The 16,033-nt window shown below is 33.3% G+C and overlaps 1 protein-coding gene across 3 annotated transcripts in view; it reads right to left on the bottom strand.

Moving 5' to 3' along the window:
* WDR4 (WD repeat domain 4) overlaps positions 1-16,033 on the bottom strand; it is a 56,319-nt gene that overhangs the window by 8,574 nt on the left and 31,712 nt on the right. For 2 of the 3 annotated variants that reach the window (XM_027843575.1, XM_027843577.1), the window contains 5 exons: positions 12,591-12,651; positions 9,565-9,663; positions 4,094-4,158; positions 1,156-1,339; positions 600-672 (listed from right to left, as the gene is read on the bottom strand). In XM_027843575.1, coding sequence (XP_027699376.1) covers positions 600-672; positions 1,156-1,339; positions 4,094-4,158; positions 9,565-9,663; positions 12,591-12,651 — 482 coding nt within the window. The remainder of the gene's footprint in view (positions 1-599; positions 673-1,155; positions 1,340-4,093; positions 4,159-9,564; positions 9,664-12,590; positions 12,652-16,033) is intronic. The other variant, XM_027843576.1, reaches the window with a different exon arrangement.

The following is a 16,033-nucleotide window of genomic DNA, read 5'->3' as shown; positions in this document are numbered from 1 at the left end:
ATTGAGAAAATATCTTTTACCCACACAATTAAAGACTCTTATATCCCTTCCTGACCAAATACAAACAACAAATTAAGTCTGCCATGATTTCACACCAACTAGGAATGAGCCCTGAGATAACTGTCTATGCATGTGCTTTATAAGCATGAGCTTAATAGAAACCTAGAGTTGGACAGGACTTTAGAGATCAATTAGCCTAGTCTCATTCTATGTATGAAAAGGCTGAGGCCAAGAACTGTGAAGTGACCTATTAAGATTCACAGAGTTAAGCGACAGATCTAGGATTCAGAAATAGAGGCTAACTTTGGGCAAGTCACTTAATCTCTAAGACAACTCTCTAAGACTAAGTTACAGAATAGCTGCTGATCTGCCTTGGTCAAAGGAATTATTAACACCAAATGAAATCATAGGTGCAGACCCCTTTGCCTCAAAATAGCCATGACACATAATGGTGAAAGCACTTTCCTTTTCATTCCTAGACTGAGCTAGAGAGGTAATGCTGAAAATGATCACTGGGGCCCTATGGAATAAGAGTGGCTTGTCAAAGAGGAGATCCTAGGAATAATTTTAGACATTACATTAAGAAGTAAATTTCTCACCACCTTCCACCATGGTCCAGTTCTCATGTAGGTTATTGGAGATTTTCTTTAACATCTCATTTTTGGAAATAGGCTGAGGAAGACAAAAAATGGCAACATTTATTAGAAGTAAAATGCAATGCACACAGAGCTCTCACCATCAAGAGGAAGCCAAATATCTCAAGGAAAGCAAAAGAAATGAAAATACCTTAGGTCTGTATGATGCTTTACAGTTTACATACATTATTTATTGATCCTTATAAATGATGAGGTAAGTAGGGGAGGTATCATAAATCTATCTTACAGATGAAAAAAATGAGGCTAAAATAAGCAACAGTCCACAGTAAAATAGCTAACAAAGTGGTGGAGCTAGAACTAGAACCCAAGCTATCACTGCCCTAGTCTGGTACCCAACTATACTATACTGCCTCTTCCCAAAAACACGAAAACAAAAACTAGAGTATGATCAAGCACAAGTTTTAAGAAAAACTGAAAGTGCACGGAACTGGTATTGTACATCCTTAGTCTATATAAACAGGAATAATAATTACTGTTACTTTAAAAGCATGTCTCTTACCTGCCACTGTCCATTCTCAAGGTGATAGAGCAAAACTGGCATTTCTCTACACTCTTGTAAAACCCAAAGCCCTTGCATTTCCTCAAATGCAATGTCCCACACTCTGTGATCAAAGGTAAGTTGTTGTTTGTAAATCAGCTGTTTCTTGATGTCATCAAGTTGGAAGATGTAGATTACAGGAATACTTTCAAGGAAGAAAAAGAAAAAAAAATTTTTTAAATAACTAACTAGATTCACGGGGGTCTAACAATTCACATGCAAAAAATCTAGGGGTTTTAGTGAAGTGCAAGATCAGTGAGTCTACACTATGAACTAGGGTGGTGGATGGCTATTTGCATGTATAGTCAAATTTCCTTGGGATTGAGTATATGAAGGTTGTAGCATCAAAAATAGAAATCCAAGACTATAATTGTATTGTTTTAAAGCTATTATGATACTCAAAGATCCCTGTATATATTTTTGCAAACTTACAATCATGTATATAGTTTTATATATACCAAGTTTTTTAAAAGCCTCACCCTTTGAATTCAAAGGTTAGATAGTATCAACTTCATCATAGTAGCCCATCATACTGTTCTTCTCCCATTAGCAATATTTATTGTCAAATCATATGATATCGATGGACTGTTGTATTCTGTTTTATTAGGGGCAATGTGGCCAACACTCATAGTGACAGCTAATAGGGATTAGGAGAACATCAACAGTTCTGACCCAATTTTTACAGGCATCTCTTAAAAGGAACAGATGCTCTGCTTACATGTACTCTGTATACTACTGTGGCATAAGATATTCATCATCAATCCACAAACATTCATTGACTGGCTATTATCGCCAGTTACTGTGCTAAAAATGGGGATACAAAGATAAAAGGAAAACATAAGTACTAGGATCTTTTATTAATTTGATTGCTAAAAGAAAGACTGCTTTCACAGAATAAGCTACTAGATAGTCTTCCATATGTAAGCTACCAAATGCTTAAAAATTAGGCAAAAGCAGTCTTTCAAAAATATATGAAATTCTATCCTCTTCTTTTATTTGTAGTAGGGCCTAGAGTTCCTTGAATAATTCTAGTCTATTTGACAAATATAACTATATACCCAGATAAAAGTTACTCTAATGGGAACAGAAACAAATAAAGGAGTCAAGTGGCAAGAAATATGAATAATAAACACATTTGCCAATTCCTACTGAAATCAAAACACTCAGCATGCCAGAAAATCCATACTACCCTATGATCGTCCCAATTATCTTTGTTGAAATATGCCCATGAAGAAATCAGTTTGATGCCCTTGTCACATTTAACATAATGTACAATAAAGATAAGGTGAAAAGAAACCAGAGGCATTTTGGAAACTACAAAGTGATTTTGTTAATCCCATGCTCCTCCTTTAAACATTAACCCAATCTTTTTTTCCTTTAAAATTTGATGTTTTATTTTAACAAATACCCAAAGAAAAACTATAACAAAGTACACTCCCAAAACAGTGTGTTAATAAACATTTCTTTGATTAATACCAATATTCTCCAAGTGATGCTACATGACTGAAATATGGAACACCAAAATCTCCTTTGAAGAATGAAACTCTCAGGCAATGATAGCACACTGAAGAAACATACAGTGGGCATAGATAGGGGAAACATTACTAATAATGATATTTGCACTAACAATGGTGGAAAAGATAGCATCTAGGAAATATACAATCAGAAAAAGAGCTTAATTGAACACGTAGTAAAAATAAAAGATGGGCAGCCCAAGTACTGGTATACAGATAAAATTTAAAACACTAGAGGCAGGTCTCAAGCCTAGTGGATGGATTCTTTATGACAAATATATGGGGGTGTCCAACATGAACAAGTTACACAGGATGAAAATGTCAGTTATGATCTGTATCAAGTGGAGGGAATACCCACACTGAAAAGATCACATATCCACTAAAGTACTGAATTACAATTATATTAATAAAGCAGACAGTACAAGCACACACATTCTCATATAATAGCCCAAATTCACTGGAAGGAGGAATCCTGACAATGAAGCTGCTATTAAGATGTTCCGAATCAAAATCTAGCTTTAGAGTCACATAGCACCCAGATTAGTGGGAAAAGGTCTAATGAAACAGTAGGTACATTCTCCTCCTTTTTCTTGTATACTCAAATTCTTAAACAGATCTGTGCTTTTATTTTAGATGTTCCCTCCAATCATGCAGATTGCTATTCACTTTTCACCATCCACCGTTTGTGTCTCTTTTCTATGTCCTCCTCCCACAGGGAGGACACAAAAGTGGGAGAAGGGGCAGTTTTCAAAGATCTTCCTCACTTTCTTTTCACACTGCAAGTATGCATGGCACAAATATACTATACAAGTTATCCCTAAACTTTTGCCATATAACCACATATCAACCATCCATCTCTTGGATGTCGTCCTTCACTTGGGTTCTTCATTGTAGCCTTCTCACATCCACACGTACCTCTTCACTGCTCCCCATGTGGTACTGAAAATTTTGGACTAACCAGGAATATAGCAAAAAAAAAAACTGGATTTAGAATGTATATTGTTCAGAATATAACAAAGAAGTAGATAATGAACCTATGGAGCTCATCCATCAATGTGTGTGTGTGTGTGTGTGTGTGTGTGTGTGTGTGTGAGAGAGAGAGATGTATATATACACACCAGCCAGTAGGTGTGTGAATACACACACACACACACACACACACTTTGGCTAAATAATGCAAATGGATAGGTAATTGGACAGAGGTTTAAACAGAACAGCTCTTTTAATGACTCCAAAGATCTCTCTGCCTCAAAGATGAAAGCCCATATTTAACATTCCACTAGCATTGTCATATGCCTGCAAATCATGGTACACCAAAGTCTCCTGTGAACTAAGATTTATGGTATGTGATAAAGAAGCACAATAACAATCATTTGGTAGCTTACCAGTCACATAAAATGGCAATGTAGTTTTCTCGGCAACAGTAAGTTATTCTTGAAACTGCAAATATCTAGGCGAAAAAAAAGAAGAAAGCGTAAGCTTACATTTCTGTAGTGTTTTGAAGTTTACAAAGTATCTTTTTTTTATAACCCCAGTTTTCTCAACTGATTCTCAGACAGTAGGCTACAATGAAGGCTGCCACCTATAAATTAGTTAGGGGTATGAGAGAAGAGTAAGGAAAGAAAACATGACCTCTATAAAAGGAAAATATTGATCTTGAAGACAGAATGCATAGACAACTGAAGGATTACAAGTCTGCCAGAAGAACACAAATCATAAATCTTGAACACCATAATGAAAGAAATAACATAAGAAAACTGCCCAAAATTGCTAAACACAAAAACAAAAGGCCAATCAAAAGAATCTATGGAAAAATCCTTATGCTGCACACTCCAAGACTCATAGTGGTTAAAATGAACAACTCCAGTGACAATCAAGTTCTGCAAAGTGACCAGGAGAAAAGAAATTCAAATAACACAAGACTATTCTCCACCCCAAAGACATTTCTGGAGAGAATGTAATAATGTATTCTGAAGAGCAAAGGAGCTCAAGGTGTAGCCTAAGGTAATGTATCCTGCAAATTTGAGACTAATCATTAATGAAAACGACGAATATTCAATTAAAAAAGAAGCATTTTGAAGCATATCTAGAAACATAACGAGACTTGAAAAAATTATTTACTTCTCAACACCCCATATAAGAGAAAGAGAAAGGGAAATAAATACAATAACCAAGAACAACAATAAAATAACAAGAGAGATATCATTAAGAGATTTTCTTTCTAAAAGTACCTAAGGAGACAAGGGAGAAAGCAGAAGGCAATAGAAGTGAAGAAAAAACGTGAAGAAAAATCTACTCTGTTTAAGAAGAAGTACAAGAAGTAGGTGTAATAATCATGATCTCAGACAAGGCAACAATAAAAACAGCAAATACTAAAAAAGATGAAATAGCAGATTACATTAAAAAAAGGTACTATAGTCAATATTCAGTCATTTTTCCAGTCATGTCCTATTCTTCATGACCCCATTTGAGGTTTTCTTGGCAAAGATACTAAAGTAGTTTGCCTTTTCTTTCTCCACCTCATTTTACAGATGAGGAAACTGAAGCAAACAAGGTTAATTGACTTGTCCAGGATCACAAAGCTATTGTCTGAGGCTGGATTTGAATTCAGCTCTTCCTGACTACAAGCCCACTGCTCTATCCACTGCACCACCAACAGTCAATATTATCAATGATATATATGCACCAAATGGAACAGAATCTAAATACTGAAAAATTAAACAAGTTAAAGGGACAAATACACTGCAATGCTATTAATAGTTGGGAACCTCTCAAAACTAGACTAATATAACAAATATGAAAAAAAAGTTTATCCAGAATAGACTTTTATAAAAAATTACATGCAACAGACCTTGAGCAACTGCAAATAGAAAAGAGGTATATATACCCACACAAAAGCATAAAAACATCAGAAACAAAAGGAGAAGCATGAAACACATCCTTTATTAACTACAACACAATAAAAATTCTATTCAATAAACAAAATTTGAATATGGCATAAAACGAACTAAACTAAGTAATTTCATCCCAAGAGATTGGTAGGAACAATAACATATCACAGCAACAACAGACAATTTCCAAGAAAATGACGATGAGACAAACCTCAAAATATTAGGGATGCAGCCAAAGTAGTCCTTAGGAGAATTTTTTTTAAATCATTAAACAATTTCATCAAAAGAAATAAAAGATTAATAAATTGTTCATGAAAGTAAGAAAGAAGCAAAGAAAAAAACAACCAAACATCAAAACAGGAATTTTAAAAATGAAAGAGATTAACAAAATTGAAAGCAAAAAAATCATTGAATGAATAAATAAAGCTAGGAGCTGGTTTTAAAAAATGAATAAGATAATTTAGCTATTCCTAAAAGAAATAGGAAAAAAATCAGCATAAGTAAAAAGAATTCACAACAAATGAAAAATAAAGGAAACTAGTAGGAAATATGTTGTCCAACTCAATGCCAACAAAATTGACAACATAAAATCAAAAGAATTATTTGCAAAAACATGAAATGTCCAGATGCTATATAGAATGTGAATAACCACATTATAGAAAAAGAAATTGAACAAGCTACAAATGAACTCTCAAATGGGGAAAAACCCTGGAACAAGATGAATTTACAAGCAAAATCAGTCTCAACTATTCAAAGAATATTATACAAACTGTTTGCAAAAAACAGGAAAAGGGATTATCAGATTCTGTCTATGACAGAAACAAAACAGAAAAAGCAAACTATAAACCAATATTCTAAAATGTATTTATACAAAAATCTTAAATTAAATATTAAGAGGCTACAAAAAAGAAAAAAAGATTAAACACTAGGTCAAGATGGGATTTATATCAGGATTTCAAGATTGATTTATAAGGAAAACCACAAAAATAATAATAATATCAATCATTAAAATTATTAAAAAGCACAAAATTACATTAATATATGCAAAGTGCATTAAAAAAACACTAAAAAGTATGGGGATAATTGGACCTTTGCTTAATAAGGAAAATATTATGTATTTAAAACCAAGAGGCAGTATTATATGGCTAGAGGACTTTCAAATGAGATCCAGGATAAAGCAAGGATATTCAATATTACCAATATTATTTGATAGTGATAGAAATGCTAAATGTAGCAATAATACAAGTAAAATAAACTGAGAGACTAAGAATAGGCAAAGAGAAAATAGAAATATGATCTTTTTTACATAATGCCTAATAGTAAACCCTAGAGAATTTTTAAAAATTAAGTGAATACAGTAATGGCAGCAAAACAGCAGTATACAGAAATTAAATCTACACAAGTAATCAGATTTTCTAATAAAACAAACAAAACCCAAGAGGAAGTTCCACTCAAAATAACTACAGAACGTATAAAATAACTGGAATAAAATATCCACCAGAAACTATATGAATACAACTACAAAACACTTTTTACACAAATAAGGATAGACTGGACTAACTGGAGAAACATTATTTGTCAGAGATGGGTCACAGCAATGCAATAAAAATGAAAATACTAACTACATAAATGTACTTATTCAGTGCACATACCAATCAAAAAGGATTACCTTACAAAGCTAAAAAAACCATAAAATGTATCTAGAAGAACAAAAGGTCAAAAATCTCAGGGGAAATAATGAGAGGGAAAGTGGGAAATGAGGACCTAGCAATATCAGTTATATTACAAAGTAGTATTAACAAAAATTATTTCATGCTGGTTAAAGAGCACAAAAGTTGATCTGTAGAAGGAATTAGGTACCCCAATGGCTACATTCTTCTCTCTAACCTACCCTGATGTCTTGGTAAAAAGTTCAGCTTTGCACTCTCTTTTTCTTTCAAGTTCCTGGTCTCTTTATCCCAATGCCAATGCAGCCCTGCAATGCCTCAATCCGAGATCACTCCTACCACCTACTACCTTCACTCCGATTCAAGGGCTGCTGAACAAAGCTGGAGAAAATTCATGAAACCAGGCTAACTGGGTCCAGTACAACTTTATGTTACATAATCTGAAATAAGCCTCTGATTCCCTGTCCCACTCAGCACAATGGCTTAAAAGTCACATATTCAGACAAAAGAAGTCCAGTTACTCAGTGCATGACCTCAGAGATAGTTCATTATGACTGTCACTTTCACAAAAGAGAACACAAAAAGCACTGAAAATATTTTCAACATTAAATACTCCTGGCAATCACAGATATATGGCACTTGAACAATGAGAATCCACTGTAAACAAGAAATCACAGAAGAACTGCATAATGGTATTGAAGAAAAAGACAATTTCATTGTTTAAAAAAGAAAAAAATCTTTTGAAATTTGTTATATGATGCAAGCCAAAATGTCCAAGAAAGATCATCTAGGAAGATACATAGATAATCACTACACTGACTCCCTGTTTCTAATATGTTAGTGAATTATCTAAATTCTAAGGTTTGCATGCATTAGAGACAATTCAAATGTAATACTATATCAAGGGATTCAAACAAGAAATTCTCATGCTTTATCCACTATACTACATTTAGTCTGAGAATATATTTGAAAACATTAGAAAACAGTTTTGAAAATTTGTAGAGATAAAATGCTGAACTGGAAAAATTATTGTATGGCCTATTAACTGCTCATGAATTCTAAGATTTCACCTGTGTCCTTGCCTATTTGGCAAGTCTCTTAACCTCAAATTTCCATATCTTTAAGATATGTCATCATAGAGATTTTGAAAGGTTTGAGAAGTAATCAAGGCCTCAACGCGTTTGGCTTAGGGCAACTATGAAAAGAGAAATGGCCACTCAAAAGGCAAAAAAAGGGGAGGGGAGAGAGGCTTGCATAAAATTAATTAGTTTCCATAACTGAAGCTCAAAAAACTAGAAACAAATTAGTAGGGAATAAAGCTCTGAGTTGAAAAGCATCTAAATTTACCCATAAAGATTCTAGTGACCATGTCCCCATACTGTTTAAAGACATCAGAATCAGAATTCAGAAGCAGACTTAAGGGTCCAAATAAATCAGAGGTTCTTAATTTTGGGGGGTAGGACCATGGAACTCTTTGGCAGTCAGATGAATCTTATGAGCCCCTTCTCAAAATAACATTTCAGATGCATAAAACAAAATATATACTGAAATGTAGTTATCAAAATCCATTTTTTAAAAATTTACTATTTTAAGGTTAAGAACTCCTGCTGATCTTAACCCAAATTTTACAGATGAGAAACCATCTAAGGCTCAGATAGAGGTGGCTTATCTATGGTCATACAGCTAGGAAGAGGACTAGAAGCCAGAACTCCTGACTTTCAAGCCATTGTTCTTTACATCACACAACTCAGGTGCCATATTTGCACCTTACCAGGACTATACGCTCAAATCTTGGTTAGCACTAACCGAACCAAGTGCTTAAGTAGAGTAAGCGATTAAGCCTTATTCTGCTTCAGTTTCCCTAATTGGATAGTCATGTCTTGACTATCTTAGTATGTCTATATATCTACAAAAAATACCTTTAAAAGATTGGAAAATATTTTTAGAGTGACAGTACTAAATCTACTACAGTACTAATTGTTTTTGAAACTTCATTCTTTACTAATTTCAAAGACATTGCTAAACAAGATCTTGGCAAGCAGTATCAATTCCTTAGTAAGATCAGATACATCAGAATAAAAAATTTCTTTTAATGACAACCTAGAACGATTGATAAAATGATTTCTGTATAATGACTAAATGTTTCCAGTATTTTTAACAAATAAAATTAACCCTGCAAGAAGTCTAGTATTGATACTAACCATTTTCAGCTTTCCCTTTTACTTAGTAGAATCAATTCACCTCAATAAAAGGCTAGAAGCATGTTAACAAAAACAAGGTTAAAATCACAAACTCCACCTTCTCACATGGGGTTGCCTCAGGATTTCTCAGTCTGTTAAGATGATAGCACTGCAATTCTTTTCCGATTTTGTATTCCCAGAGTCTCAAAGTACAGTCCTATATATATTCAAAAAAGACAATAAGATTCATTACTATAAGCTTCTGTCCACTGCGTATCACCCAAATCAAAATACAACTTACATATATGATGGAATGAATCCTTAAAAAATTAAGGTTTGCACTGGTCATAAGAGACTTAAATAACATTTTTATAAACATACAGATTCTATAAAAGTAACTACCAGTTTTACAAATTTGACTGTTACAGATATCTTTATCAATGGTGCAAATTAATTGCAACTAATCTAGAGATTTCTGTGACTACATCCATAGTTTGGTACCACATACAACACTGAATGATAGAAAAAGATGATCTTTTGGTATGTGAAATAAAAATGTAAATTTCTAAAACTATAAAATTAGTAAATTGTAAAAAATTTTCACATAAAATGAAAATGGACTGAAAGACAGTAAGAGGAAGTGAGAAAATTTCAGCAGATTAGTTTGTTCTTATGTCAAACCAATAAATAGAGGTACTTCTCCAATAAGAAAAAAGGTCAAAAATTGTTTTCACATACTGCATAATTTACAATGGTATGACTGTACTATGGCTTTTCAACCAAAAGTCAAGATTATACTATAATAAAATGAGAAATTGATATTAATTAATGTGTATGGCTTTATCAATGAATTTTAGGAAAAAACTAATACAATTTATCTTATCCAGTGCCTACCCCAATAGCTCTACAAATAATAAGCAACTTAATAAATATTTATTGAATTGAAATACCTGCGTAATAAAATGTCCACAGTTCATAGCAAAATTTATATTCTTTTTTTTTTTAAAGGCAATTGTGGTTAAGTGACTTGACCAGGGTCACACAGCTAGTAAGCGTCAAGTGTTTGGTCTGAGGCCGCATTTGAACTCAGGTCCTCCTGACTTCCAGGCCAGTGCTCTATCCACTGCGCCACCTACCTGCCCCCATAGCAAAATTTAAAGAAGACAGTAAGGCCCCAGGGAAGGAAGGCCTTAAAAAAGTGAAAGAAAAGTAAAAACTCAAGAAACCTAGATATTGATGGAAATCAACAAGAAAAAAATCAACTAGAAAATGAACTGGCAAGAACAAAAAAAGCCATGAGAGACAGAACATGATTCTGGGTAGATAAAAGAAAAGTAAAAAAAAAATTATAGCAACAAGGAAGAAAGTTTATGGAAAACGGAAGGCTTCTGAAGTGAATGAAGCTATTTTCAAAACCACACTAATAACTCAGAAACTTTCATTTTGACATAACTACAGTAACTTAATGATTCTTTAAGATTAACACCTTTGTGAAAGATAATTAATATTATTTCTTTTTATTTAGCAGTTGGGCTTTTGGGTGCTATTTTTTAAGACAAAAAAGTTGTTTATTAATATAAAAAAAGAATACAAAAGTAACAAATATTAGAATCTCCCTACTTCAAAAAGCTGTAATTTCTGGAACACTAATGCATTGTTGGTGGAGTTGTGAAATGATCCAACCATTTTGGAGAGCAATTTGGAACTATGCCCAAAGGGCGATAAAAATGTGCATACCCTTTGACCCAACAATAGCACTTCTAGGGCTGTATCCCAAAGAAATCATACAAATGGGAAAAGGACTCACATGTATAAAAATATTTATAGCAGCTCTTTTTATGGTGGCAAAGAATTGGAAACTGAGAGGATGCCCATCAATTGGGGAATGACTGAACAAGTTGTGGTATATGAATGTAACGGAATACTATTGTGCTATAAGAAATGATGAGCAAGCAGACTTCAGAAAAACCTGAAAAGACTTGTATGGACTGATGCTGAGTGAAGTGAGCAGAACCAGGAGAATGCTGTTCACGGTAACTGCCATGTTGTACGATGACTAACTTTGAGAGACTTAGCCCTGCTCAGCAATGCAAGGATCTAAGACATCTCCAAAGGTCTCATGATGGGAAATGCTATCCACAAAGAAGAAAGAACTATGGAGTTTGAATGCAGATCAAAGAATACTATTTGCTATTTTTTTCTTCTGTTTTGTTTTCTCTTTGCTGTGGTTCCTCCTGTTGGTTCTAATTCATCCTTACAACATTACTAATTTGAAAATATGTTTAATAGGAATGTATATGATAGCCTACATCAGATTACACACCATCCTACGGAAGGAGGAGAGGAGGGAGGGGGAGAAAAATTTACAACTCAAAAGCTTATGGAAGTGATAGCTGATAAATCAAAATAAATTATTGCTTCTAAGTAAGCAGATCACAACCTTCCTATGAACAATGAATGAGCTTTGTGAGTCTCTGTGGCTAAAAATTTTATCACTTAGTGGTTACTCTCTACAAAATTGTTAGGCTGGACCTTGAATAACAGTTCATTATGAGGCCTACATTCACAAGCTTTTCAGAATGTTAGGTCCTGCTTAGGCTTGTTTTCAGGTCTTGGACTTCAAAAATTCTAGGTAACTTTGCATGACATGATGTGGCATCCTTTGGAGTAGATACTAGAATAATAAACTTTAGTACCTTACTAAGATAAGAATGCTATATTCCATATATTCTTACGTTTTGCACTTCTGTAGAATCTAAATGTCCTGGAGATTCAGAAAGTCTCCCTCTCATCTCCCTCACCTGAGATAATGAAGGCATTTTTAGAACTAATGATGGTAATCGACATATATTAAGTCCATGTCAGGATCAATTAAAAGGGCCGTGAAATTAATATTTTCTGTCTAATAAACTGCTTAGAACAAGAACTACAGCTACCTCTTTAACTTAGGGGGGAAAAACCACAAGTACCATCTAGGAGTACTGAACAAGAACAAAAAACAAACAAAAACCCTATCTCTAAAAGAACCTCCAGTTGTAGCATCAAACCACATATATATCTTGAAAGGAAAAAAAAAGACTAAGATAAATGATAATAATAATAATAATAATAATAATAAATGATAAATGATAATAAAATACCCACCCCTGAGGTAGATAATAATAGATCTGGATGATTTGGCACCACAAATATTCTGCTCACAAACCTAAAGACAAAAAAATGGACATAAAGATGTTAAACTTTTGTCAGCCATGCTATCTATGCCAAGCATGCTCATCAGCTACATATTTAATCAGTTACAAAGCAAATAAAGATAGAACTATCCTCAGAAAATTACCTTCCGTCACCTAATAACTCTATCTCCCCTAAAAGTAATAAAATTAGGGCAAGAGGGAAATTATTTAGTAACTTCATAACAAAATACATATATAAAATTAGTAGTATCATAGGCCTTAGGGCTAGAGGACACTAGAGATAATCTAGTTCAACTTCTCCTATACTCTAACTCATCCTTTTACATTTGAAGATACTGGCATCCAGAGAGCTTAAAATCTTACACAAGGTCAAACAAAGCAACAGAAACAGAATTTGAACTAAAGTCCTCTAAGTCCAAATACAGTGCTCTTTCCTCCATATCATGCTGTTTCCCATTGTGTGTTATTCTTCGATACATCCAAATAACACAAACAGCATTTAGAGTTCTGCAAGGGATGGTATATGCAGACCTCAAGATACTATGTTATGTTCCACAACTGTTAATTCTCTAGAATAGTGATTCTCAAACTGTGTTCTGCAGGCCCCTGGGGGTCCCCAAAACTCTTCTGTAGAATCCACAAGGTCAAAATTATTTTCATACTATAACTAAGACATTATTTCCCTATTCAAATATTCCTCTACTTTTCCAACTACATATTTGTATGTGACCAGATTTTCTTTATATACTTCAACAACCAAAACAATATCTGCAATGGTTTGATGACAGAAGCAGATAAGAGAAATAGCTTTCTTCTTTTAAGTCCATATAATAAGGAAATTTGCAAAAAATATGTAAAACAATGTCATTCTTTTGGCTATTTTCTTGTTTTTGAAAAGTTACTTTTCATAAAAAATATGGTATTTATGTTAACATGTAGTGGTTTTATTATTTTTAGTTAATAAATAAACTTTTAAATTTTATAAATATCAAGAGATATAACTCATATAAACAAAAGATCTTTGAGATGCTCAATAATTTTTAAAAGTATAAAAGGGGCCTAAGATAAAAAAGTGTGAAACCCACTATCATAAAATACCTAACTAGTGATGACATCATCTTTCCTATTTCAGATTCAGCATTGGAATAATGTTTCCCAAGTCTCTGTTCCTTGATCCAAGAAAGCTTCTCCAAAGGTCTAAAATGATCTGAATGAGTGTAAGACCTACAAAGACATGGTAGGATTTATAGACAATACCAAAAACTGACCTGTGACCTGGTACTTCACTTTCTATTCCACAATCTAGGTAACAACTGTAGTAAATACATGAGCATTTTTTATTTAAACACACATTTTTTTTTCCTCCATCAAATTACTGCAAAATTGGGCCCAAGTCAAGGTCTGTGTAGTTTGTTATTCTATAAAAATGGAAGAGCAAAGTTGTCCTCTTTGACTTCAAGATGAAACATTTAAGAAATACCTTAAACATCTTGGTTCCTAAACATTTCAATATAGAGCTTAAAGACATGAATTTAGGGGCAGCTAGGTGGCACAGTAGATAGAGCTCCAGCCCTGGTGTCAGGAGGATCTGAGTTCAAATCCAGCCTCAGACACATAAAACTTACTAGCTGTGTGACTCTGGGCAAGTCACTTAACCCCAATTGTCACACACACACACACACACACACACACACACACACACACAAAGACATGAATTTATCAAAATATTTTCTAAAATGTATTTGTACTTTTAGCCTATACCCCTTCTCAGCGGAAATAAGCTTTATAATTTCGTCATTTTTTAAAAAATCCTACAATCTTTTATCTGATCTAAACTAGCTTAAGTTCCTTGTATTACCATTATATTACTAAAGATATAATACACTAGTTCATGCTCAACTTATCTGTTCATGATTTATATATGTCAAACAAGTCCACTCTCAAGCCTTTTTAAACTGACCTCTGTCTAGGCAGACTGTCTAGAGCAGTGAATTCTAAGTGTTTCAGGTTGCACACTCCTATCAGTTAAAAAACTGAGCACATACCGACACGTGTATATTTACATACAAATTATATATATCTAACACTGTACTAATAATTCAAAATAGAAAATGTTAAAGGATGAGATAAAGATGAAATAACATTTGATTCTAGGTTCAAATAGAGAACTGGTAGAATTTACTGAATCAGGGAGTAACGTGGTTTTAGAAAACTAATACTTAGCTGTGTGGAAGATGGATTTTAATGCAAGAGATAAGTCAGAAAGACTAATTAGGAGGCTATATTCCAAGTGCAACATGATGACGGCTTGATCTAAGAAGGAGATGGAGTGAGTAATAAAAAAGGGAGCTACAATGAGGTACAAATAACAAGATCTCATAACTTTTTAGAAAGGAGAGGAGAGGAAGAGTAAGTAGTCTGACACAGAAATTGTGATCCTATGTGACTAGAAGGATGATGGTGTCCACTGTGAGTAACAGGAAAGTCTGGAAATCAGAGTAGACCATATTACTCAAAAAAATTAAAGCAGTTATATTAATAGATGCAGAAAAGGCTTGACAAAATAAAACACCCCTTTATGTTAAAAAAAAACACCAAGAAGTGAACAACAGATCATTTCTTAATATAGTAAATAGTATCTATATAAAACCCAAAATCAACATTATATATTGTGGAACAAGGCTGAAAGTCCAAAAATTTCACAGGTAAAGCAAAAGTAGTCATTAACATCACTATTATTTAACATATTGCTAAAATTTTGTTAAAATTATTTAACATACTGCAACAAGTAAAATAAATACAGAGACTAATATATATTGACAAAAAAAACTATCACTTTTGCAAATGTTACAATGATCTACATAGAAAACCCAAGTCAACTAAAAGATTAATTGAAAAGATTGATAACTTCAGAATATTAGTACATAAAATAAACCTACATAAATATTCACCCTTTTGATGAAAAACAGCAGAAATAAACATAAAGAGAAATTCCACTCAAAATAACCATAAAATACAAAAACCATTATGTAATAGATTAGTCCTCAAATGATATGACCGAATAGTTCTCAAAAGAACTGCAAACTATTAACAGACATAAAAAAAAATGTTTCTAATCACTAAGAAAAAGCAAATCAAAAAAATCCCTGAGATTTCATCTCAAATCCAGTAAACTGGCAAAAATTACAACAAATGAGAATAGTCAAGATTGAGAGGCTGTGGGAATAAGCGACTTATTAAGGTTGAACTGTTTACATTTCTGCATGGAAAGATGATATTTGTAACTCATGAGACCTTTGTCAGTATTAGGGTAGTTGGAGGGAAAAAATTATATGTATGGATAGATAGATAGATAGATAGATAGATAGATAGATAGATAGATAGATAGATAGA

Source organism: Vombatus ursinus, unplaced genomic scaffold (genome assembly GCF_900497805.2).
Source record: "Vombatus ursinus unplaced genomic scaffold, bare-nosed wombat genome assembly UNPS02014924.1, whole genome shotgun sequence".
NCBI lineage: Eukaryota > Metazoa > Chordata > Mammalia > Diprotodontia > Vombatidae > Vombatus > Vombatus ursinus.
This window is presented reverse-complemented; position numbering and strand designations above follow the sequence as displayed.